Raw genomic sequence first — 26,685 nt, forward strand, 5'->3', positions numbered from 1 at the left:
TTGAATGTTTACAGAGTGTTCCCCTTATGGGTAGGTAGTGATTCCTAACCTCTACGTGTTCATGGTATACTTTTTATTACTAAAAAATTCAGTAGCATATTGGGTAATACTAAAACATTCAAAAGAGCCCAAACAAATCAGTAATAATTACAATGTAACTACTACTGTGGTATACCAATGTTCATAGGACCTAAAAAGCATCCACAAGTTACATTATTTTATGATTGCTATTTAGCATCAAGTCACTGATAAAACTATTTACCTCCCTGATCTCATTCTCTTATGTATTCACAAAACAACATTCTAACATAAACATCATCTTTGTCATTCATCTCATGTTGTGCCATGCTTCTTGAGTTGTATGCCTGGAAGTATATCCTTTCCTAAACAAAATTGCACAAACAATAACAATGTTTGTATATGCCTGAAGCAAAAATATACTAGACAGGTGGATTAAAATTTGCAGCACTCTTGTGAAGAGTATGTCATGGTATAACAATTGAGAACCTCTTGCTTAAATCAAACAAGTATGTGTCCCTAGTTCAGAAGGCCAACTGAGTTTTCAGCATTCTACAAAGTTGTGGTACTTCTGTGCTATAAGTTTTGTTCTGGTTGCTCCATCTCATGAAAGAGATGACCAACGAAAGTAACTAAGCATCTAAGTAAACTAAGTACTAAAGTAGTGAAGAGTGATAGTGTAGCTTTTCTATAGGCACACACTACAAAATGAGTAGCAAGTATTAGTAAAACATATAAGCCAAAATGTAAATAAGATTTACACAGCTTAATGCATGTAAGACCACATAGAATTATTATATATGAATATTGTGAAGGCATAAATCTTATGGTTTCACTATCTATTCCTTTGTGCCTATTTACTGTTGAAGGTGATCAACACTCTTTATTTTTATTTTGTTAAGAGACAGGCTCTCCCTCCATCACCCAGGCTGGAGTGCAGTGGTGTGATCTTGGCTCATGGCAGCCTTGACCTTCTAGGCCCAAGTGATCCTCCAACCTCAGCTTCCCAAGTAGCTGAGACTGCAGTTGTTCGCCACGATGCTCAGTTATTTTTAAAAATTTTTGCACATGTGGGGTTATGTTGCCCTGGCTGGTCTCAAAGGATCCCCTTGCCTCAGCCTCCCAAAGTGCTGGGATTACAGGTGTGAGCCACTGCACTTGGCCAACACTCACTTTTAATAGATTGCTTCATGAACTTAACTATAAGTGGTCCCTGTTTCTAGCCACAATGTACTTTTAGATCCTTTATTTTAGGAAAAAATCCTTGTAAGATGAAATCCTACGTAGGCATGAACTCTACCTTGGCCAAATATTTATTCGTTCAGCAAATATTAATTGGGTTCCTTTTATGTGCCTAGCATTGGTATAAAAACACAGGGGTGAATGGGATAGGCAAGATCCCTGCTCTCTAGAAGCCTACATTCTTATGAGGTAGGATAAACAATAAATAAATAAATTAAAATTAGTACAAACAATTTCAGATAGACATAGTGCTATTAATAAAATTTTTTAAACAGGTGATGTACTAGAGAGTGCTGAAGTGGAGAATGAAGAAGGAGGGATTGGATGGCTGTGTTAGATTGGGCAGTTCCTAGGAGGCATCCCTGAGAGGCTACTGTTTGAGCTGAGATGAATAACCAGAAGGAGTCAGCCCATGCAAGCCTGTGAGGGGCAATGACATGTGACAGGCCAAATAACACCATAGTTAACATCACAGGCACTGGAGTCAAATCGCAGTTCTACCACTTACTAGCTTCATCAATAATGAGAATAATGTCTACTTCAGAGTGTTGGCTACACAAGGGGATGAACTCATGTGAAATATTTAGGGCAGTGCCTGGATATTATTATTAACTGGAGACCGCATGTTCCAGAGTATAGCTGTGCAAAGGCCCTAAGACAGGAAGGAATCTTGGGTGTTTGAGTATAGAAAAGGCGCCATGAGCCTGGAGCTTAGCTGAGTGCAAGGGAAAGTGGCCAGAGATAAGGTCAGAGAGGCAGACAGGGGATGGATGAGTAGGGCCTTGCAAATCAAGATAACTTTTGGATTTTATTTTAAGGGTGGTGAGAAGCTAATGGGGGATTTTAAGAAAATGAGTGACATGGTCTGATTTGTATTTTCAAAAACTCCTTTTGGCTGCAGAACAGAGAATGAGTATCAGATGGACTTGCAATTTGCTTAAGAGATAGACCTGAACAGTCTTGCCAATGGGTTGGAATGTGGAGGGAGAAGGAAAGGCTGCATATGTTGCTGCTGCTTTGGCCTATGTGACTATATTTAGTATGATTCATAGAAACCACTGATGAGCAGTTCAATGGTTCATCTTTATTAGGCAACACATTAGTCTGAAAAGTGTTATATGAGGTGTTAAGAATAGTACCTGCTATAAATATACCTTCCTAGATAAGCCAGAGTCAGACTGAAGTTAATTAAGGATTAGCATCTTCTGTAAAACAAATATAATTATAACTCTTTTATTAGTTGCTTCAGGGATCAAATAATAAAGTGTAAATAAAATTATCAACTACTAAAACAACCTACTCTTGTTACAATTTAAAAAAACAAAAGATCACTCAGAGCATTAAAAAGCTATAGTTGATTGAGAAACATGGGCAGGCAGGAAGAATGGGCATTGTTTGCTTGGCAGAGCAATTACACCCAGCACTGGCTAAGAGAGGACTCTGTTCATCTCGCCTATCTGGAGTGAACCTGTTGCTATAGGCTCCTCTAATCTCATCTGTCTCTCCTATTGTATTTACAAACAGTTTTCTGAACTTGATTTGATTTCTCAAGTAGACTGTCTCATTAGGAAAATGCTTTTATCTTTTAAAATTAACTCCATTACAAATCAATCTCCTTAGAGTTTAAGCATCATGAGCCAATTTTCCCAAGACCTGATCACCTGTAATTAAGTTTCATGTTAAGGTTTAAGATCAGCAGAGCTGGGAGGCTTAAAGTAACAGAAACACTGAGACTTTTTCCGATCAGTCTGACATCCTCATTCTCACATTTGTCAAGGATCAAATACTGAACCAGATGAATAAAGGACATTTTTTTGTGTTCTGTTTTAAGCTTATACCGTTTACTTGTCATTAGTACTTCTCCAGCTCTGTGGACATACTGTATGACATATCTGGGCCAAACATTTGCTTCAACTACGAGATGTTTATTTTATTTTATTTCATTTATTTATTTTTCAAATTTAATTTAATTATTTTATTTATTAATTTAATTTATTTATTTTTATATTTCAGGTTATTTTATTATTTCTTTCTTTCTATTCTATTCTATTTTTTGAGATGGAGTCTCGCTCTGTCACCTAGGCTGGAGTGCAGAGGAACAATCTAGGCTCACTGCAACCTCTGCTTCCTGGGTTCAAGCGATTCTCCTGCCTCAGTTACCTGAGTAGCTGGGATTACAGGTGAGCACCACCACACCCGGCTAATTTTTGTATTTTTGGTAGAGACAGGGTTTCCCCACATTGGCCAGGCTGGTCTTGAACTCCTGACCTCAGGTGATCCGCCTGCCTCGGTCTCCCAAAATGCTGGGATTATGGGCGTGAGCCACCGTGTCCAGCCAGACATTCATTTTATTTTAAATGGAATCTATCTCTTATGAGGAAATTTGTCCCTCTTTATTTCTAGTTTTCTTAACAGTGAGGAGAGCAGATAGCAGTAGTATCTAGTTTTCAGTGCAGGACTGAAAAAACAAGACTCGATATCAGAGGTCAGGGCTCCTTTTCTAATATTTTTTAATTTTCCTGTTGCCACTGTAGTCTTCCCTGAATTACTGCAGTAGACTCTTAATTGCTCTCATGGATTTTATTTCTTCCCCTCTGCACTTTTAAAGGAGCCAAGATGATGTTTAAAAAATACAAATCACTCCTGCTTAAAACTCTTCTGTAGACTTCTAGCTTACTTAGAATGAAATCCAAACCCCTTACCATAGCCAACAAGGCCCCATAGACTCCTTTATCACCTCATTTCCTGGGTTCTCCCCCTCACTCACTGGTTTCCAGCCACTGGGCCTCCTCTCTGACCCTAGAAGAGGCATCCCTTCCCACTCCAGAGCCTTTGCATTGCTGTTCCCTCTGCCTGAGGCACCCCACCCCCAAGATCTGCACATAACTGACCCTTGAGGCTCAATTCAAACCTCACCTCTTTAGCAAGGCCTTCCTTGGCCCTTCCAAACCAAAGCACCACTTGTGCCCTTCATGTACCTCTCTATCACAGCATCTGCTTCTTCCTCACAGCACTATCGGAATTAGCTTATTTCATTTGTTTACTTATTTACTGACTATTTCCCCTACTGGATTGCATGTATATTCCAGAAAAACAGGGACCTTTTCTGTCTTGTTCACCACTGTGACTGCAGTGACTGGCACAAAGTAGACATTCAATACAATATTAGTTACATGAATGAATGGTTTCTCAACTGGTTCCACTGTGATTTACCTAGTTCAGTTAGATATTTGACTCTGTGATTTTGTTTTTCCAGCTTTAAAATGGTAATAATAGTATCTTTCATCTAATTTATTTTTAGCATGGAGGAGAAAAACTAGGTTGTCTTTATATTTGGAAATATTACTCTTGAATAATGTGATACTGTGAAACAAACTGCTATATAGGAAGTATAGTAGGTATACAGTGAAAATGTTCCTTACTTATGATCAGGTAAGATTCTGGATTTCTTTTCTAAATTTTTTTTTCTTTATTTCCTTCGGTTTTTGTAGAAAGTGACTGAGATGTACCAGTTCAAGTTCAAATACACGAAAGAAGGAGCCACTATGGATTTTGACAGGTAGAATCTAACTGCTTAATGAACATGAGAAGTAAATAGGATTGAGGTAAACATAAGCTTCTTGAGGCCAGAGAAAGGCCTTATACTTCTTTACACATTTCCCCACAAACCCTACAGAAAACCACTATTATAAAAAGGGGCTGCAACAATTGTTTACATTCCTGAAATCCATGGATTAAGCTGGTGGGAATAGAGAAAATGGTGGGCAGCACAAAGGTAGAAATTATATTAATAAGGTTGCTTACACGCTGTTGATTGAATAACTCCATAAGGCTCTGTCTAGCCATTAATTCAAAGTTTCTCAACTGCTATGCCTAGATAGCGATCCTTTCCACACTCAATATAGCCAGCCTGTGCCTAGGGTAGATAATACCCCTGTACTATTTGCCCATATGCACAAATATTCTCATTTACTTACCCCAGTATGTCATATAAATATCATTTTCTATGTGTCATTGTATGAAAAGATTAGAAAGCACTGCAGTTTCCTATTAAGTCGAAAATTCCAAGTTTTAGGTGTACTAATGGGTTAAATAGCAAACACAAGGACATTGAAGAACAACATTTATTTTTCTCCCAGTAGCTTTTGGATTCAGACCTGCCAGGAGGGATGGAGAGCTAAGTATTGCTGATGAGATGGCACAGTAGTGGAAGGTACAGATGATGGTGAAAAGCTCTGGATAGTAGAGGAATCCGAGTAAGGGGGATGGATGCCCCTGAAAGGAATGACTGATCAGAGACATGGCCTAATTTTCAATTTTCCCTACTATTAGCTCTGGCTCATCATTTGCCATGAGCTTGAGGACTTTTCTCCAAGATTCACTCCCTTAATTATCCTTCCATTTGTAAAACCTACAGACAGCACTAGAATGTGAAGAGAAAATCAGTTCCAAAAATGAGAATTAGAATATTACCTTTTATTAGCTAACATTTGTATGATACTTTACAGCTTATACAGCAGCACTTTTCATACACATTTTCTCACATAAAAAGTTACCTTTACTCTCCAAAACTCAAAAATATACACTGATGGCCAGATTAAACTCTTTTGTTCTGAAGGCACATATGCCAAGAGGTAAGCTGTAAAACAAAAATGGCCAAATCTTTCGCATGCTAAGGAGGAGAGAAGGTAATGCATATTATTAATTTCCTAGAGAAGAAATATAGGCATTTGTTTAAATGGGAGTCCTGAATATGGTTTTATTGATGTGTCCTGGAGGCTCCCATGAGCTATATGCCTATAGCCCTTCATTCTGGTTACCTACATTTGAATTGGTTAAATCCTGGATGGCAGAATTTTAAGTTGTTCAAAATTGGAAAAGGAGCTAATGTATTCACTTAATAAATGTTTGCTTCATGAATTCACACTGTCTCCAAAGATCACTTAGGGAAAAATCCAACAGTTCAATATTAAGAGCTAACTATGTGCACAGCCATGTGTAAATATATTATAGTCATGGTCCTTCCTGGAAATTACTCAAATGTGAGACTAATTGTGGAAGGAAACTTTGGAGATAAATGAACAAAGTTTAGAATTGGAAGGTAATTTAGTCCAAATTGTTCATTCATTCATTAATTCAACAAATGTCGATTGAATAGCTGGGCACCAAACTCTGTACTGTGGAGATGAAAGATATAGCCACTCACAGTCTAGAGAAGGACAAATAGTTATCCTGAGGATAAGATGAGGGTATTATCAGAGAAGACTGCTTTGAAGAGTCTGCACATGAGCTAGGTATTAGAGGATAAATTAAGGACAGTCAGGAAGAGAAGTGGAAAAGCACAGTACAAGCAAAGTGAACAGCATATGCAAATACTGTGAGTGAGAGGAAACTGGGCAATAGCTGCAGATGAGGATGGAGCTGAGGATGTGACGGGTTGTGAAAGGAATTGTATACACACTGTCTTTGAATTTGATTGAAAAGTGATGGATATAATAGAAGAATTCTAAGTAAGAAGGTGATATGAACAGATTTTCCTGTTAGTAATATTATTTCAACAGTGATATGGAGAATATTTTGCAGTGTAGACAAGAAGGAAAGCAGGAAAAATGTTACATAGCCACTGTAGTAATCAATGCAAGAGTGAGGAAGGGATACTTTTGCAAGATAATAAGATGGTAGAAAGGCCCAGAGCTGGTGATTGATTCTATGCTTGAGACTTGTAGAAATGTCTTTACGCTTATCTCACAAATGAGCTAACTGACCTAGAATGTGTCTAAATGACTTCACCAAGGTCATTCAGCTAGTTATCAGCAGAGCTGATATTAGATGCCAGGTCACCTAATGCCAAATTCGTTGTTCTTACTATTGTGGTATATGATTTTTTTCAAATCAAATTTTTAAAAAGATCGTATTTTAAATGCTTTTAGGGAATTTGCTACTTAAGACATTCTTTGTATATACATTGCAAAAAGTACTATCACTCCCCTAATTTACATTCTAAAAAAGTCTCAAAATGTCCTAGTGTTTAATTTATATTTACTCACATAGTCAAAAGTTTTGTTCCTTTTGGGATAGATTGCCACTATTGTATATGATCAAAAAGTATGCTTTTTTTTCTATGTAGTCGTAGCAGCAGTACAAGCTTTGAAACTGGAACAAACAATGAAGATATTAAGAAAGCCAGTGTTCTACTGATCCGTAAATTGTATATACTGATGCAGGACCTTGAGCCACTTCCTAATAATGTTGTACTTACTATGAAACTCCACTACTATAATGCAGGTAGGTAGAGAACTTTAGGCAAACTCCTTCTGAAGTGCTGAGCTAATATTTTATATAAGTAGAAGGATTTTGCAAGCATCTGAAAGAGAAGTCTGTTGCTACACATGAAAGATTAATCTGACTTGTATTGAAACCCAGTTTTCATGGCTTTTTGCCCTTTTCATTTCTCAGTGACCCCACATGATTACCAACCCCTCGGTTTTAAAGAAGGGGTAAATTCACACTACCTGCTGTTTGACAAGGAGCCTATCAACGTGCAAGTGGGATTTGTCTCCACTGGCTTTCATAGCATGAAAGTAAAAGTCATGACAGAGGCTGCAAAAGTGATTGATTTGGAGAACAGTCTGTTTCAGGAGAACAGCACTACTGAGATCGCCCATCAAGGTCTAGACTGTGATGAGGAAGAAGACTGCAATGACCATGTAAGGCAAAGCTTTAGTGATTTTCTATCGTGTCAGTTAAACACAATTGATATTTTTCAGTTTCTACCCAGGGCATGCACGTGGAGTGTGCCAGCTATAAAAGCTGAAACAAAACTAGTTTCTGACATCAAGGAGTTTTTAATCTGAAAAAGTTTAATCTTCTAAAAGGAAATATACTTTATCAGGTGAAATTGTCCATAACTAGGAGGAAAAAGATTTTCTAATATATTTATTTTATTAAAGATATCATACATTTAGAAAATTTGAGGTTTTCTTTCCTTTATTTGTAAATGACATGTTTTTAGGATTGAAAAATATTCCAGGTATTTATTCATACTCATTGGAAGTATAAATCAGTTCTTGATACTGAGATAATTAGATGGGAGGAGTTGGGGAAGATAAATTTTATGGATAAACCCGAGTCAGAGTGAAAACAAATAATAGTCAACTTCTGGTTATGTGGAGGAAGACAAGCTTTGGGGCTAACTCACTGTGGAAAGTCAGGGGGTTGGTGGGATTGGAGCCGGTGGAGCCAAACAGGTCTCTGATCCCTTTATCCTCCTATTTCCACCAATAGAGACTTGGAGTTAGATTCTTGCTAGGGTCCCATTATGCCCTAGGTAACTCCACACCCTTAACTGTCTGTTGTCTGGGTAATAATGTTAAGTGTATGACAACATTGTGTTAAAAGGGTTCTGAGTTAGACAAAAAATTTTCAATAGGAAGGGATGCTATAAGATCTTTTCAGAAGATATTTTAAGATTAGAATGATAACTTGTTTGCTTAAGATAATTTGAGTTATATTTAAAGATAGATGAGTGTACTAGGTAACTTCTGAAGGTTCCTTCTAGTTCTTTAACTCTGTATTATATTTAATACATTGAAAAGAGGTTCTAGTTGTTCTAGTTTTAACTCAATTAATGTAAATAATACAACCAAACAAGCAACAGATTGTTTTTAAATTTTTAGTGCTTTCTCAATGTTAGACATAAAAATCACTTTGGATTTTGGTGCAATTTTCCTCTTCCAATTTCACTCAAGGAACATATAGCTAACATAGAAAGGGTAAAAAAAAATGAAGGTTAAGAAAAGAATGTTTCAGCTAGTTTTTTTCTTTTGTTCTTATTGTTTTTGAGACAGGGTCTCGCACTGTTGCCCAGGCTGAAGTACAGTGGTGCAACCATGGCTCACTGGTGCCTCAACTTATCAAGGAATCCTCCTACCTCAGCCTCTCGAGTAGCTGGGACTATAGGCACATGCCACCACACCTGGCTAATTTTTTATTTTTTGTAGAGACAAGGGTCTCACTGTTACCAGGGCTGGTCTCAAACTCCTGGGCTCAAGTGATGCTTTCACTTTGACCTCCCAAAGTGCTGGGATTACAGGTATGAGACACCACACTGGGCCTCAGCTAGGTATTTATTTATTTATTTATTTATTTATTTATTTATTTAGGGAAAGAGTCTCGCTCTGTTGTCCAGGCTTGAGTGCTGGAGTGCAGTAGTTCATCACAGCTCACTGTAGCCTTGACCTTCTGGGCCCAAGTGATCCTTTCAGCTTAGCCTCCAGCGTAGCTGAAACCATAGGTGTGTGCCACCACACCCAGCTAATTTTTTATTTTTTGTAGAGACAGGGTCTCCCTATGTTGTCCAGATTGATCCTGAACTCCTGGGCTCCAGTGATCCTCCTGCCTTGGCCTCTCAAAGTGCTAGGATTACACCGCACCTGGTTAGATTTTTACCTTTTAATTAAGAATTTCTTTCTTTTTTTAATCAAACGAAAGCAGGACAACCTAAGAACGCATAATTCAACTGATTAAATAACAAGTGTGATAATCCTTTTCAAGCATACATTTAGTTGAAACTACATGTATTATATGGACTTTGTGGTAAACTTAGTTGATTGAAGTTCCTCTCTCAGCCAGACAAACATATGAGAGAATTTAGTAAGTCTAGTGAAGTGGTTACTGTCACTTTCCCACTAAGGATTCCTTTTTGTTTTCCTTCATGGAATACATGGAACACACACACACACACACACACACACACACACACACACACACACACATGTGTATGCATATGTAGAATCTTTATTTCTTTTAAAAATTTTATTTTGAGATATATCATACATATAATAGACTACATAAAAATAATATGTGCAGTTTAAAGAATAATGAGAACATCCATATGTCCTCCATTTAGGCTAAGATGTAGAACATTGCTACTCCCTTAGAAGCCACCATGTGTCCCTTCCTCATTGCACGCCCCCTGAAGGTAACCACTCTCCTGACCTTCATGATAACCTTTCCCTTGCTCTTCTTTATAGTTTTGCCATGGATGAGTACATCTACTCGTTTTAAATTTTTGTATCAAAGTAATCATACTCTGAGTATTCTCCTTTAATTTTCTTTTGCTTGAACATCAAAGTTGAGATTTAGCCATTGTGTTGTTGTTCTTTCATTTTCACTGCTGTAGAGTATTCTACTCTTGATAGACATTTTTAATTGTTATAAACATTCATGTACATACCTCCTGGTACACCTGTCAAAGAGTGTCTCCGGAATATATGAAACAGTTCTGGGCTTGTGTATTTTCAACTATATTAGGTAATGCAAAACTGTTTTCCAAAGTAGTTGTACCAACTTACTCGCTACCCCCAGTGGAGGAGAGTGCCCTACATTCTTGCCAACACTTATTGTCAGAGTTTATGTTTCCTGCCAGTCTGCTAAATATGAAATGGTAATGCCTCATTATGTTAATTTGTATTTCTCTGATTATTTGTGTGTTTGTGCGTCTTTTCTTTGGCCATCCGATTTTGCTCATATTAAATAGCTGTTCATGTCTTTCATGCATTTGTCTATCAGATTATTTATCTTTTCCTCAATAGTTTAAAAAATATGTGCTTAATAATAATTCTTTTTCACTCATTTATGTTGCAATATTTTTTTCATGTTTGTGGCGCATCTTTTCACTTTCTTTTTTTTTGAGACCGAGTTTCCTCTTGTTGCCCAGGCCTGAGTGCAATGGCACAATCTCAGCTCACGGTAGTCTTCTGCCTCCTGGGTTCAAGCGATTCTCCCGCCTTAGCCTCCTGAGTAGCTGGGATTATAGGTATGTGCCACCACACCCAGCTAATTTTGTATTTTTAGTAGAGACGGGGTTTCTCCATGTTGGTCAGGGTGGTCTCGAACTCCCGACCTCAGGTGATCCGCCTGCCTCAGCCTCCCAAAGTGCTGGGATGACACGCATGAGCCACTGTGCCTGGCTCATCTTTTCACTTTCTTTAAGAGGTCTTTTGAGCAATGTAAGTTTTTAATTTTAATATAGTCTAATCTTTTCCTTTAATATGTGCTTTTGCATATCCTTAAGAAATCCTCTACCTAAGGTCATTAATAATATTCTCATATTTTATTCTAAAAGTTTTAACGTTTTTCTTTTTACATTTAGGTTTATAATCCACTTAAAGTTTATTTTTATTTATGGAGTGAAATAGACCAGACCCTCTTAACACTTTTAAATTCAAGAATAATAAACATACAGTAAAACATATGTATTTGTGATACAGCTCAATAAATATTCACAAACTGAACACTAGAGCTGGGATGAGGGTGACACAAGCAAGGTGCCTAGGGAGCATATTTTAAGGAAGATCTCAGGTGCCAAGAGTAAGGACCTCCTTAAATTTTGCCCCCTGGACATCTTGCTTGCTTTGTCTTTGTCACAGCCCTACTGAATAAATACGTGAAATCAGCACTCAGATCAAGAAATAGAATTCTTCCAGACACTGAGAAACCCCCAGTCTTACTTTACAGTCACTACTCTACTCACAAGAATATTGCTATCCTGACTTCTATTCTCATAGATTAGTTTCTCCTCTTTATTTTATAGACATGGAATCATAGAGTATGGACTTTTTTTTTTTTTTTTTTTTTTTTTTGAGACGGAGTCTCGCACTGTCTCCCAGGCTGGAGTGCAGTGGCGCGATCTCTGCTCTGCTCACTACAAGTTCCGCCTCCTGGATTCACACCATTCTCCTGTCTCAGCCTCCCGAGTAGCTGGGACTACAGGCACCCACCACCATGCCCGGCTAATTTTTTGTATTTTTGGTAGAGATGGGGTTTCACCGTGTTAGTTAGGATGGTCTTGATCTCCTGACCTCTTGATCAGCCCGCCTCGGCCTCCCAAAGTGCTGGGATTACAGGCATGAGCCACCGTGCAGGGCCGAGTATGGACCATTTTTTCAGTTAACATTATGTTGTGAGATTTACCCATATTTTTACATTTTGTTGTAGACCATCCTGACAATTTATTCGTCCTATTGTTAATGACAATTTATTCATTCTAATGTTAATTTGGATAATTTCTAATTTTTGTCTATGATGGACAGAAATGCTTTGAATGTTCTGGAACATGTTTTTTAGGGAAATAACTACACATTTCTGGTGGGAATAGAATTACTAGGAGTAGAATTGCTGGGTCAAAGGGTATGTGTATATTTAGTTTTAACAGATAGTGCAAAATAGTTTCCAAAGTATTTGTGCCAATTTACACTCCCACCAGCAATGTATGAGAGTTGTGGTTGCTTTACATCCCCACTAACCCTTGGCGTTTTCCATTGTTAAGATTTTAGCCATTCTGGTGGGTGTGCAGTGGTATGTCATTGTTGTTTTAATTTATTTAATTTAATTTAATTTATTAAACTAATTTTAACTAATGAAGAGGAGCACCTTTTTATATGTTTATTGGCCATGTTGAATACTTTCTTTTGTGAAGTATCTGTTCAAATTTTTTGCCACTCCCCTGCCTTTTTTTCTCTTGGATTGTCTTTCATTCTTACTGATTTGTAGGAGCTCTGCATATATATTCTGCATATAAGTACTTTGTTGGATACATGTATTGTGAATATCTTCTTCAACCTTATGAGTTGTTTTCTTAATGAGATGTTTTATAAACAGAAGTTCTTAATTTTAATATATTCTAATTTATCAATCTTTTCAGCTATATTCAGAAGTTTTCGGTACTGCTTGAGACATTTTTACCTACTTCAAAATTTACAGAGATGTACTCTATGTTTTTCTCTAAAAAAGGGAAATAACTACAGGAACAGAAGAGAGATTTTTAAAGTTATAAAAACCTCCATGAATAACTTCATACCAAAAAATATGAATACCTGGCCTTTCTCTCCTCTACCTTCAGGTATTGATATATTTTGGTATAAAATTATTAGTGGAGGTCTCGTAATTTTTAAAATGTCTTCTATTTCTGTAGTTACTTCCCTTTTTTCATATCTGGTGATGTTCATTTGTGTCTCATTTATTTTTCTTTATTATGTTTGCCAAAAATTAGTATTTTTATTAGTCTTTTCAAAAAGCCATCTTTTGGTTGTGCTAATCACTTCTATTGCTTTGTTTGTTTGTTTTCCATTTCATTTACAAGTGATCCTCCCACCTCAGCCTCCCAAGTAGCTATGATTATAAATGCATGCCACCTTACCTGGCTAATTTTTTTTTTTTTTTTGATATGAAGTCTTGCTGTGTCGCCCAGGTTAGAGTGCAGTGGCCCAATCTCGGCTCACTGCAACCTCCGCTTCCCTGATTCAAGTGATTCTCCTGCCTCAGCCTCCTGAGTAGCTGGGATTACAGGCATGTGCCACCACACCCACCTAGTTTTTGTATTTTTAGTAGAGATGGGGTTTCACAATGTTGGTCAGGCTGGTCTCGAACTCCTGACTTGGTGATCTGCCCCCCTCGGCCTCCCAAAGTGCTGGGATTACAGGCGTGAGCCACCACGCCCGGCCTAATTTTTGTATTTGTTTTAGAGACAGGATTTCTTCATGTTATCCAGGCTGGTCTCAAATTCCTGAGTTGAAGCCATCTGCTGGCCTTGGCCTCCTAAAGTGCTGGGATTATAGGCGTGGGCCATCACGCCTGGCTCATCTTTTTCTTTTTCTATTTCTCTGGTTTGGTTTGTCTTTCTGATTCCAAATTGTACTTTCCATAAATGTATAGACATGAATACCCTACAGGTACCTTAGATTCAACATCTTCAAATGGAATTTTAACTTCTGACCAAACATGCACAGAATTCCTCATCCTAGGTTCCTTATCTTGGTATTGCACCATCACTTTTCTAAGCAACCCAACCAGGAACATGTTCAACTGTTATTTTCTCCTCACTTCCTACATTCTTTTGGTACACCATTTCCATATGTTTTGCCTTTGAAGTATTTCTCAAATCTAGCACTGTTACCACTGTGCTGATTCAGGATGTCATAATTGCTTTCTTGGTGATAGTTGAGTCTTCTAACTGAGTCTCCTTGATGTCATCATTGCCTCTCCAGTCTGTCTTCCAGGGTGCCAGAGAGTGAGGCACTCAAATATTTCAAATATTTTAAGTTGATTTATTTTGTGTAATTGCAAATGGCAGAATGAGAACCAGTAGGTGAAAATTATGTTGACTTTGGCTCAATACAAGGACGAATTTTCTCTTTACAAATTTTAAAGCAATATTATTATAACATTAAAGTAATTTTAAAAGCAATGGAAATCTTCCGCTGTCCCATCATCCTATCAATACTGTTTTTATTTTTATATGTCCCATCCTCTCCAGTATTTTTTCATTGATTTATATATTTGTATATGTTTTTAATCATGGTATATGTGAATTTATTTTACTTTTATACTTAACATTATTGATTTCGTAAATATGTTCCACCTTAATCTTTATATTTTTAATTTTAATGACTTCTTGTTTTATTTAGTCACTCTACCATTTCCCTACTTTGAAACATTTAGGTTAATTCCTGATTTTGCTATTATAAAGTATTGTAATAAATACCTTTGCACACGTGAAAGCATTTAAAATTTTTTTCTACAAATACAGTATCAGGAGTGAAATTTACAGAGCTTGAACATTTGTATGGCTCTCAAATGAGTAGTACCAAATCATTTTCCAGAAGCTGCCAGCTTCTCCACCTCCTCAGGGTGGATTTTCTAACAATAATAACTACTTAAACCTGGTTGCCTTGTGCAGGGGTGAGCTCCAGTGTCACCAGCTGTGCTCAAGTGCAGATATACGTGTATGTTCAAGATAGAGTAGATGATTATCTCTAGGGTGTTGCAAAAGTAAAATCATGATTTAGAGGGAAGGTTGAACTAGATTGACCTCTGAGCTATCTTTCATGCTAAGATTCTCTGGGATATTTTTTGAATTCCTATTAAGAGAATAATACCCTGGCCAGGCACGGTGGCTCATGCCTGTAACCCCAGCACTTTGGGAGGCTGAGGCGGGCGGATCACGAAGTCAGGAGATCAAGACTGTCCTGGCTAACACAGTGAAACCCTGTCTCTACTAAAAATACAAAAAATTAGCCAGATGTGGTGGCGGGCACCTGTAGTCCCAGCTACTTGGGAGGCTGAGGCAAGAGAATGGCAAAAACCCGGGAGGTGGAGCTTGCAGTGAGCCGAGATCGTGCCACTAAACTCCAGCCTGGGTGACAGAGTAAGACTCCATCTCAAAAAAAAAAAAAAAAAAAAAAAAGAGAGAATAATGCCCTGCTAAGCACTGTGAGGAAAATAAAGACATATAAGATATAGCCTGTGCCCTTTAGAATTGTGGCTGAAGAGATAACACCTACATAATGTAATAAAAAGGTAATACTGGAGAGTATATGAATGATAGAAACAATATTAACTAACAATTTTGAGCAGTCTCAGAGCTTTACATATATTATCACTTTCAATCTTCCTAGCTATTTTATAAGGTAGATACTATTGTTATCTTCATTTTACAAATAGGAAACTGAGCCAGAGAAATTAGCCCAAGACTCCATACATAGTGAATATGTAACAGGGACAGAATTCAAACCCAGGCAGTTGAACTCCAAAGTACTAGGGTTACAGAAAAAAGGATAAATTGGTACTGTGTGGGAAAGTTTCATTAAGTTGGTGATTTTTTTGTTTTGTTTTTGAGATGGCATTCTCACTATGTTGCCCAGGCTGGTCTTAAACTCCTGGGCTCAAGCAATCCTCCCACTTCAGCCTTCCACGTACCTGAGATTATAGGCATGTGTCACCATGCCTAGCTTGATTTGGTGATTTTGTGGATGAAACATATTTTGATTGGCAGTGATCATGGCAGAGGACATTCCAGGCAAGTTGGAAAGTCCAGTATGGTAGCATCAGAAATTCTGTCTCTGTGACTTAGAATTATAATACTGAATGTTCCACACCTTTCCTGTACCCTACATGGCTTTGCTGAAATTTCTTTACTCTTGGTAATCTCTAACTCAAAGATTTTTTAAAACTTTAAAAATAATTTATAATTTAAATTTTATTTAAAATTAAAATAGAAAGTTTATAAATTTTTGATCAAACAGCTTACACTGCTTTTCTACCAATGATCTATAGTAAAGAAGGGATTTAACACAATCATCTTGTTGTGAGACTGTTGAAAATAGAAAGATTTTAATACAATTTTATTTTTCAGGTAATTCCTTATCTCAGTCACAGAAAGGCAAATATAACAGAGTTTCTACTAATAGTTGAAATTATTCAATAATTGTACTATTCGCTTTCTGGTGTGATTCTTAAAATCCAAGGAATAATGTGAAAGTGAGATTATAATTTGGCAATGGATTCAGAATTGATAAAAGCACACATGCTTGAAACTTAAGAATTCTTAAATTATAAGAACTCTAAAAACCTAACTCCACTTGAAAAATAGGACGTGGGATTGTCCAAGGAATCCCGGGACAATACAGGGTTCGGTAAGCCTGTCTGAAAAACGCTGTCCTAATTGTGTCCTTATCATTTAATCTGCCCCCCACAACACTTTCAGGACAGGTCTTCATTCTTTTCTTTTCTTTTTCTTTTCTTTTTTTTTTTTTTGAGACAGGGTCTCACTCTGTCACCCAGGCTGGAGTGCACTGACGCGATCTCAGCTCACTGCAATCTCTGCCTCCTCGGATCAAGCCATTCTTCCACCTCAGCCACCCAAGTAACCGGGACTACAGGTGCGTGCCACCATGTCCGGCTAATTTTTATATGTTTTATAGAGACAGGGTTTCGCCGTGTTGCCCAGGCTGGTCTCCAACTCCTGAGCTCAAGCAACCCACCCGCCTCTGCCTCCACCTCCCAAAGTGCTGGGATTGCAGGCAAGAGCCACCATGCCTGGCCAGGTCTTCCTTCCTAATAGGGATGTTTTAGGCCTAAGCTGTAGCTAGTAAGGCTACACAAACACAAAAGCACTTCACATAACCCTGGGAAGTTGTTTTTTTTTCCCTGTCATAGACAACTGGACAGATAGCAGTAGACATACACACTGAAGATAGCTTCCCCTAAAGATCCTTAGACAGGTTTCTTCAAAGAACTGACCTATATGGTGCTAATCAACATATGTTCTGTAATTTGTTGTAGAATCTTACTCAAATTTATGCTGTTTAAATGCTGAGGGAAAAGTACTTCTTTCTAGTAGAAATAATTAACCCAGTCTCCTTAAAAAATGCTAGTAATTACTTACACAGACAGTGATAAAAAGATGGAGGGCTAATGTTGGCCCAGGTCTATTTTGGAGATTAATTGTTCCAGTTTATTAAGTCATTATAGTTCTTTGAGAATTAATATTTTAACGATATTTTTAGGCAGGGGTGTACTATAATTTTCTAATTTTCTGAAATACTTATGTGTCTTTATACTTCCAAATACAGTTGCTAGACACTCTCTACAGGCTTTTCTCTAGGCCTTTCTTTTGTAACTAGAAATCTTGATCCAGAATGGTATTTTTTTCATCTGTAACATATCAATTTCAGTGAAGCATAAATAATTCATACAAATGATTTTTTTTGAGGATGAGCTAAAGGCAGAGAATACTGTTTTCTTATAACAGCCACAAGTATTTTTAAAGTTTATTCGATAGTTTATCATTTGATTTAGTTACAAAGAATGGTTTGCTTTTTAAGCATATCCCAAACATACACACTCTATTACACTATTTTCTAAGTGTAATAAAAATGGTTTGCATTTTGCCTGGATTTCTGCATCTTATTTCAATTTAAAAATAATGTTTTAAGATAGCTTTTTTCTTTTTTATGAATTCCACAAAAGAATCCACAAATTATAACAATATGTTTACCTGATGTATTCTTTCCCTCCATGAAGCTCATTTCTCACTCTTCTGTGCCAACACACTTAATTAAAAAGCAAATGATTTATTTTTAAGAAATTAGAATGTAAAGTACATTGTTTCCACGGTAAATGGTAGCATTTACGTGTGGACTAGAAAGGTATTTTTCTGAATTCCTTAGAACTGCTTTGTATTTCAGATAGTAGATTAAAACAAGAGCCTTTTCATTCAAAACCTATTGTCTCCCACTAAACTCTGAACTGAAGTTTTGCATTTTTTGAGGTATAGTCTGATGATTTTCATAGCATCATATCTCCTGAAGCATATATGCCTTCTTTGATACAACATAGTGTTGGCAAGAATATCTCAGATTCTTGGAAGTGGGGTTGATTATTGAAAGCACTGGAAGAGGCACATTATTTGCGGAAAATATCCAGCCTTAAAAAAACACACGCCTCCGGCCAGGTGCAGTGGCTCATGCCTGTAATCCCAGTACTTCGGGAGGCCGAAGCGGGAGGATCACCTGAGATCAGGAGTTCAAGACCAGCCTGGCCAACGTGGTGAAACCCTGTCTCTACTAAAAATACAAAAATTAGCCAGCATGAGAATCGCTTGAACCTGGGAGGCAGAGGTTGCAGTGAGCTGAGATCACTCACGCCACTGCACTCCAGCCTGGGAGACAGAGGGAGACTCCGTCTCAAAACAAAACAAAACAAAAAAACCACACACACACACACATCATTCTTTCTTCATCATGAGACTCTAGTCCTTTTCATTAAGTTTACTTTTGTCAAATAGAAAATTATTTTCAATTAATTTTTCTGTTTTGTACTCCAGAATGTAATTGCTATCCCCTGTTAACTGTGCAAAGAGGAATGAAAGTTGGTTGACTTTCCCATCAGTCTTATAAGTCATTTCTTTTTTTATATGAATCATTCTATAACATATCAGAGAATTACTTCCTTCCTTTTGTGAGTGGGGAGAGCCACACTGATTATCTGTATATGTTTCACTCACATTAAAAAAGTATACTGATATATATTATAGCAGAAAAAAGTCAAGCATAGTGAATAATCTTAGGTAGAAATGCTTTGGATGTTACAATTAATAAGCCCTAGCATTAAAATAAATAAATTTTGTTTAAAAAAGAGTAAGACAGAATATTCTGTTTGGTTAAAAAAGAGATGCCTCTAATAATACAATATTATCATTACACCAAAATCAATGAAATATTAGGTTTCATTTAAACTCAGATTTTTTTCAAAGTGACTTCATTGAGATTTTATTCAACTGCACATTGGAAAAAAGTATAATGATGTTACCCAATTTCCTATAACTATATTCAGTTGGCTGATTTTTCTAATACCATTATGTGTGTTAAAGTTTTCTATTTGATGCTAAATTGTCTGTTGGTACCCACATGAGATTATGCTTGTAACAAATCTAAGCATCATAAGTGGAGTAATTCTTTTAGCATTTATATTAGGATCTCAAAATTGAGAGCTAACACTTCAGAAGACCAGTCCTTCTGACAATGGTAAAGAAAAGTTAGAAACACAATTGGCCTCATTTTCTTCTGGATTTGGCAGACCTGTTAGTGTTAATTGTATATATATACATATATATAATATATTTATTTATGATTATACTTTAAGTTCTGGGATACATGTGCAGAACATGCAGGCTTGTTACATAGGTATACACATGCCATGGTGGTTTGCAATTGGCCCTTTGTATCTGTGGGTTCTGCATTAGTGGATTCAGCCAACTGTGGGTTTAAACTGTTAAAAAAAAAAAAAAAAAGAAAACGATGACTGGGTCTGTACTGAACATGTACAGACTTTTTTTCTTGTCCCCCATGATTCCCTAAACAATACAGTATAACTATATACCATATATGTTGTACTGGGTATTATAAATAATCTAGAGATAATTTAATATGTATGGGAATATGTACATAGGATGTGCATATTATATGCCAATACTGCGCCATTTTTTATAAGGGATTTGAGCATCCATAGATTTCCTGTCTGTGGGTGTGGAGTGTGTGTGCCCTGAAACCAATTCCTCATGGATACAGAGGGATGACTGTATACTTTATGAGCCACTATCTAGGTGTGCTTTTTTTCTGCCCAATGGAGGGCTCTTTCTGCTTTGATGACCAAAGTTGGAACAAATAAACTTTATCACCAAAGGTATCATTTTGACATTTAAACAAGTCTACATGAAGCTCATTGTGAAGAAGGTTTAAAAGAATGTTCTACTGGGGCCAGGTGTGGTGGCTCACGCCTGTAATCCCAGCACTCTGGGAGGCCATGGCGGGTGATCACCTGAGGTCAGGAGTTCGAGACAAGCCTGGCCAACATGGTGAAACCCTGTCTGCACCAAAAATACGAAAAATTAGCCAGGCATTGTGGCAGATGCTTGTAATCCCAACTACTCGGTAGGCTGAGGCAGGAGAATCACTTGAACCCGGGAGGCGAAGGTTGCAGTGAGCCGAGATTGCACCACTGCACTCCAGCCTGGGTGACAGAGCAAGGTAAAAACCCTATATTAGAATGACCAAATTCCACTTTCACTCATGAAAGAGTAATGTAAGAGTTACCCTCTTGCTGTAAACAACTAGAAAACTAGGCAAAATATATGAAGCAACTGTTTTTGGACGTTAGATAACAGGCACACAGGAATGGGATCCTTGACAGAAGAAAAGTGAGACCAGTCTTAAAATTGCCCTGGCTTCCCGCTAGGAGGCACCTTCCAGACCTGGTTCAGGGAGAGAGAACCCAAGCAGAGCATGGCAGTCTAGCTGAGTCGAAGAAAGAGATTGGGAGTATGGGGAATCTGAGGCAGTTGGAGACAGAATATCAGAGGGCATGGAACTATACAGAGAAGGAGATCCAGAAATCAGCATAGGGGTTCCTTGAGTCTTTTGTTTAATATTTAGCTTTTCAGATGTGGGTCAAAACTCCACAAGGCTGGACAAAGAAAACTGGCAACTGAACAATTCCCAGAGCTCTCACAGGGATGGGAGATGTTCACATAATAACCAGTCAAATGGAGAGCCCTCCTCGAACACGCAGAACATTCAATAGAGACTCCAGAAGGGTTACATGTTAGCAGTAGAGCTAAACCAAACTTTTAGTAAAAGCCTCCAGATTTAATCTAATAAAGTTTTAAAATATGCCTCAAAAGGATCAAGCTTATCTGCCTGCCAAAACAATTTTTAAGAAAGATAACAAAATTCAAACATTCAACAATGTAACATTCTTATTGTTCAGAATCTAATAAAAGTTTCTTGATATGTAAAGCAGCAGGAAAACTAAACCATAACCTGGGGGACACCAGTCAGTAGAGGCAAGCCCAGAAATTTCAGCAATGATAAAATTAGTAGATAAGGACTTTAAAACAGCTGTTATAAAAAGTGCAATGATAGCCTATGTTTACACACAAAAATGTATGCAAATGTTTACAGCAACTCTATTCATAATCTTCAAAGTATGGAAACAATTAGGTGTTTCTTAATTAGGGAATGGATAAACTTAAGACCAAAAGGAACAAACTACTGAAACATGCAACAACATGGATGAGTTGCAAATGCATTATAATAAGTGAAAGAAGCCAGAATCAAAAGACTACATACTATTTGATTCTATTTGTACATTTTTTCTGTTTTTAATAGCTTGAAATATAATTTATTTACCATGCAATTCACTCATTTAAAATGTACAATTTAATGGTTTTTAGTATAGTCACAGAGATTTGCAACCATCACTACAGTCAAAATTTTAGAAGATTTTCATCACCTGAAAAAAACCCATATTCTTTAGCTTTCACCTTCCTGTCTTATTTCTCCTCTCCCGCAGTCCTAAATAACCATTAATCTATTTTCTGCCTCCAGATTTGCCTATTATGGGATATTTCAAATAAATGAAGTCATATACTATGAATTTTGTGACTGAACTCTTTCACTTAACATTGTGTTTTCTTCTTTTTTTTTTCACAAATAGGGCTTTTAATTTGACACTATTAAAAGTCTGAATGTTAAACAGATTCGTGGACCGATGGTTCATATCCATCAGCTCATTCAATTTTAGCACCTTTCTCATCCTTAGTAGCTTTTTCAAAACTACTACCTTCACCATGAAGCTACATGAATTTTCCCAATTCAAACTTGGGCTTCTTTATTTTTACTTTCCTAATGAAGACACCATGGAGAGGATAAATAGATAGGCAAGCCTTTTCTATGTCTTTTCCAGTGCTGTCTGGAATCAATTTATTGACCGCTTCTTTCAAGTTATTTATCTGCACCTCTTGGGTCATGATTTCCATCATCTTCTTCTGGATTTGGCAGACCTGTTAGTGTTAATTGTAAGAAGTCTTCCGTATATAATTGTTGCATTTTTTAGTAAAATCAACACAAGACAGACAAAGTAAATAATCATTGGTAGTCTTGACATCAGTGTGAACTTAAATCATGGTCTGCTATTTTTTAACCACGGAACACATTTTGTCACAGGTAAGATCCATGCCATGGAAATTAGTCAGGCATTTTTGCCCTGAACATCTTCAGTATCAGCTTGAATTTTCTAAATGCAACTTCATCGTCCTGCACATCAGTCAAACTCACTTCAAACACATGACCCTTGAGGCCATCAGATGCAATTTTGATTCCTTGAGTCCTGGTGACAAGTGTCTTTCCCATAGTTATTATACCAAACATAGCAGGTGCTTTCACATCATACCAATCTTTCTTAGAAAATGGATCAAGCTATTTGAGCCCAGGAGGTTGAGGCTGCAGTGAGCTGTTGATCACACCACTGCACTCCAACCTGGGCTACAGAGCAAGACCCTGTTTCAAAAAAGGAAGGAAGGAAGGAAGGAAGGAAAGAAGGAAGGAAGGAAGGAAGGAGGGGGGAGGGAGGGGGGGAATGGAAAGAAGAAAAGGAAGAGACAGAGATAAATAATGAAAGAAAGAAAAGGAGGGAGAGAAAGAAAGAAAATGGATCAACCACTTTCTTCTTGGCTTGCTTTCGCCACCTTTCATAAAGTGCTTGTTCTTGCCAACTACCATGGTGCTTTTCAGCCAAAAGGGCAGCATCGTGTTTTCAAAGTTCATCCATGTATGGCATGTGTCATTACTTCATCCCTTTTTATGGCTGAATAATACTCCATTGTATGGATACACCACATTTTGTCTATCCATATATTAGTGATGGGCATTTGGGTTCTTTCAACCTTTTGGCTATTGTGAATAGTGCTGCTATAAACATTTGTATATAAGTTCTTTTTGAGTATCTATTTTTAATTTTCTTGGATATATACCTAGGAGTGGAATTGCTGGGTCATGTGTTTAATCATTTGGAGAACTCCAAAATTCTTCCAAAGTGGCTGTACCATTTTACATTCCCAGCATCAGTGTATGAGGGTTCCAATTTCTCCACATCCTTACCAGTACTTGGTATTGTCTCACTTTTTGATTCTAGCCATCCTAGTGGGTGCAAAGTAAGTGGTACCTCATTGTGGTTTTAATTTGCATTTCTCTAATGACTAATGATGTCAAGCATCTTTTCATGTGCTTCTTATCCATTTATATATATTCCTTGGAGAAATGTTTATTCAGATCTTTTACCCATTTATTTTTTTGAGACAGAGTCTTGCTCTGTTGCCTAGGCAACAGAGAAGCTGGGACCATAGGTGTGTACCGCCATGCCTGGCTAATTTTTAAAATATTTTTGTGGAGATGGGGTCTCGCCCTGTTTCCTGGGCTGGTCTCAAACTCCTGGAGTCAAGCATTCCTCTCACCTTGGCCCCTTAAAATGCAAGAATTACGTGTATGAGCCTCTGCATCCAGCCTCCTTTTCCCATTTTAAAAACGGTCATTTGTCTTTTTATTACTGAGGTGTAAGAGTTCTTTATATATTCTGGGTAAATTCCTTACCAGATATACAATTTATAAATATTGTCTTCCATTCCATTTTCATTTATTTGGATTTTCTTTAATTTTTTTCAGCAATGTTTTGTGGTTTTTAGATTATAAATTTTGTATTTATTTTGTTAAATTTATTCATAAGCATTCTTTTCGTACTGTTCACAATAGTATGTGAATAGTATGTGAACTGCACAATAGCATGAAAAGAATAAAATACTTAGGAATAAATTTTCATCTTTGTATTATTCATTGCAGATATATAGAAATACTTTTGAATTCTGTATACTGATTTTGTATTCTACAACCTTGGTAGGGTAGTTAATTTTATGTGTCAACTTGGAGGGTGCTACTGGATGAAATTAACATTTAAATCAGTAAACTTTAGTAAACTTTAAGTTAAGCAGGTTGCTTTGAGTAAAGTAAAACTAACACTCCATGACGTGTGTGGATCTCATTGAATTTGTTGAAGGCCTGAATAGAACAAAAAGACTGGCCTCCCTGAGCAGGAGGGAATACTCCAGCAGATTGCCTCAGACTTCATCTGCACCATTGACTCTCCTGGGTCTCTAGCCTGTTGGCCTTCAGACTGGAACTGCATCATCAACTTTCCTGGGTCTCATGCCTGCTGGGTCACACTGTAGATATTGAACTTGCCAGCCTCCATAATTGGATGAGCCAATTCTTTATAATAAATGTGTTTATATATATATATATATATATATATATATATATGAACTGTACTATATATATATAATCCTCTGTCTCTCTCTCTACATACATATATATATATGTATATAAATAACCTGTCTCTCCTACTAGTTCTGTTTCTCTAAAGAACCCTGACTGATATGCTTGCTGAACTCATTGAATAGTTCTAATAGTTTTTCTAGAAGATTCCTGATTACTTTCTATATCCTAGTTTTTTTAGAGGATTCCTGAGGATTTTCTATATACCAAAGCATGTCATCTGCAAATAGATATAGTTTCACTTCTTCCTTTCTAATCTGGATGCCTTTTATTTCCTTTTCTTATCTAATTGCTGTGGCTAGGACCTCCATTACAATGTTGAATAGAAGTGAAGAGATATCCTTGTCTTGTTCCTAATCTTAGAGAAGCATCTAATTTTTCATCATTAGGTATGGATTTTTGTTTTAGGTGCCCTTTGTTATGTTGAAGAAGTTCCCTTCTTAGTCTGCTGAGTGTTTTTTTAATCATGGAAGGGTGTTGGATTTTGTCAAATGCTTTTCCTGCATCTCTTGAAATGATCATGTGATTTTTGCTTTTTATTCTTTTGATATAATGTATTACATTAGCTGATTTTCAGGTATTAATCCAAGCTTACAGTCCTGAGATAGATCCCTCTTTATCATTGTGTGTACATGTATCTGTGTGTGTGTGTGTGTGTATTTATATTGTTAAATGTTTTGCTAGTATTTTGTTGAGGATTTTTGTGTCTAATGCATGAGAGATATTGATCTGTAGTTTTCTTGTGTTGCCTTTGGTATCAGGATAACACTGGCTTCATAAAAATGAGTTGAATTAGCCCTGCATGGTGGTGCACACCTGTAATCCCAGCTACTCGGGAGGCTGAGGCATGAGAATTGCTTGAACCTGGGAAGCAGAGGTTGCCGTGAGCTGAGATAGCACCAGTGCACTCCAGCCTGGGCAACAAAGTGAGACTCTGTCAAAAAAATAAAAAAGAAAAAGTGTGCATGAGAGAGAGAAATGAATTGAAGAGTTTTTACTTATCTTCTACTTTTTGGAAGAGTTTGTGAAGAGTTAGTATTAATTCTTCTTTAAATGTTTGGTAGAGTTTAGTGGTGAAGCTTTCTGTGACTGGGCTTTTCTTTTTGTGGATAGTTTTAAAAATTGTTAATTCAAGGTCTTCACTTGTTATAGATACATTCATATTTTCAATTTCTTCTTGAGTCAGTTTTGGTATTTTGTGTAATTTAGGCAATTTCCATTTCATCTAAGTTATCTAATTTATTGACATATTATTGTTCATAGTATTCTGTTATAATGCTTTTTGTTTTTGTAAGGTCAGCAGTAATATCTGGTCTTTTATTTCCAATTCTAGTAATTTTAGTCTTTTATTTACTTGGTCAAGCTGGCTAAAGATTTGTCAATTTTGTTGATCTTTCAAAGAATCAGCTTTTGGATTCACTGATTGTCACTATTTTTTAATTCTCCATATCATAAATGTCTACACTAATCTGTATTATTTCCTTCCTGTGCTTACTTTAGGTTTAGTTTGCACTTTTTCCAGTGTCTTAAGGTGGAAAGTTAGGTTATTTGAGATCTCCTTTCTTAATATAGGCATTTACAGTTGTAAATTTTCCTCTAAGCAATGCTTTAGCAGTGTTATGTTTTGTTATGTTGTATCTTCATTTTCATTTATCTTGAAGTATTTTCTGGTTTCCCCTTTATTTTTTTGACATGGTATCTCTCTCTCTGTCACCCAGGCTGGAGTGCAGTGGAATGACCTTGGCTCACTGCAACCTCTGCCTTGTGGGTTCAAGCGGTTCTCCTGCCTCAGCCTCCTGAGTAGCTGGGATTACAGGCATGCACCACCACGCCTGGCTACTTTTTGTATTTTTAGTAAAGATGGGGTTTCACCATGTTGGCCAGTCTTGTCTCAAACTCCTGACTTCAAGTGATCCACCCA

General features: G+C 37.1%; 1 protein-coding gene and 1 pseudogene across 3 annotated transcripts in view; one reads left to right on the plus strand and one right to left on the minus strand.

Annotated features, from left to right (window-relative positions):
* HORMAD2 (HORMA domain containing 2) overlaps positions 1–26,685 on the plus strand; it is a 97,982-nt gene that overhangs the window by 35,444 nt on the left and 35,853 nt on the right. For all 3 annotated transcript variants that reach the window (XM_003258062.3, XM_012508090.1, XM_030816087.1), the window contains 3 exons: positions 4,752–4,819; positions 7,388–7,545; positions 7,717–7,967. In XM_003258062.3, the coding sequence (XP_003258110.1) occupies positions 4,752–4,819; positions 7,388–7,545; positions 7,717–7,967 (477 nt within the window). The remainder of the gene's footprint in view (positions 1–4,751; positions 4,820–7,387; positions 7,546–7,716; positions 7,968–26,685) is intronic.
* LOC100602022 lies at positions 22,130–23,159 on the minus strand (annotated as a pseudogene).

The sequence above is a fragment of the Nomascus leucogenys genome, chromosome 7b (genome assembly GCF_006542625.1).
Source record: "Nomascus leucogenys isolate Asia chromosome 7b, Asia_NLE_v1, whole genome shotgun sequence".
Taxonomy (NCBI): domain Eukaryota; kingdom Metazoa; phylum Chordata; class Mammalia; order Primates; family Hylobatidae; genus Nomascus; species Nomascus leucogenys.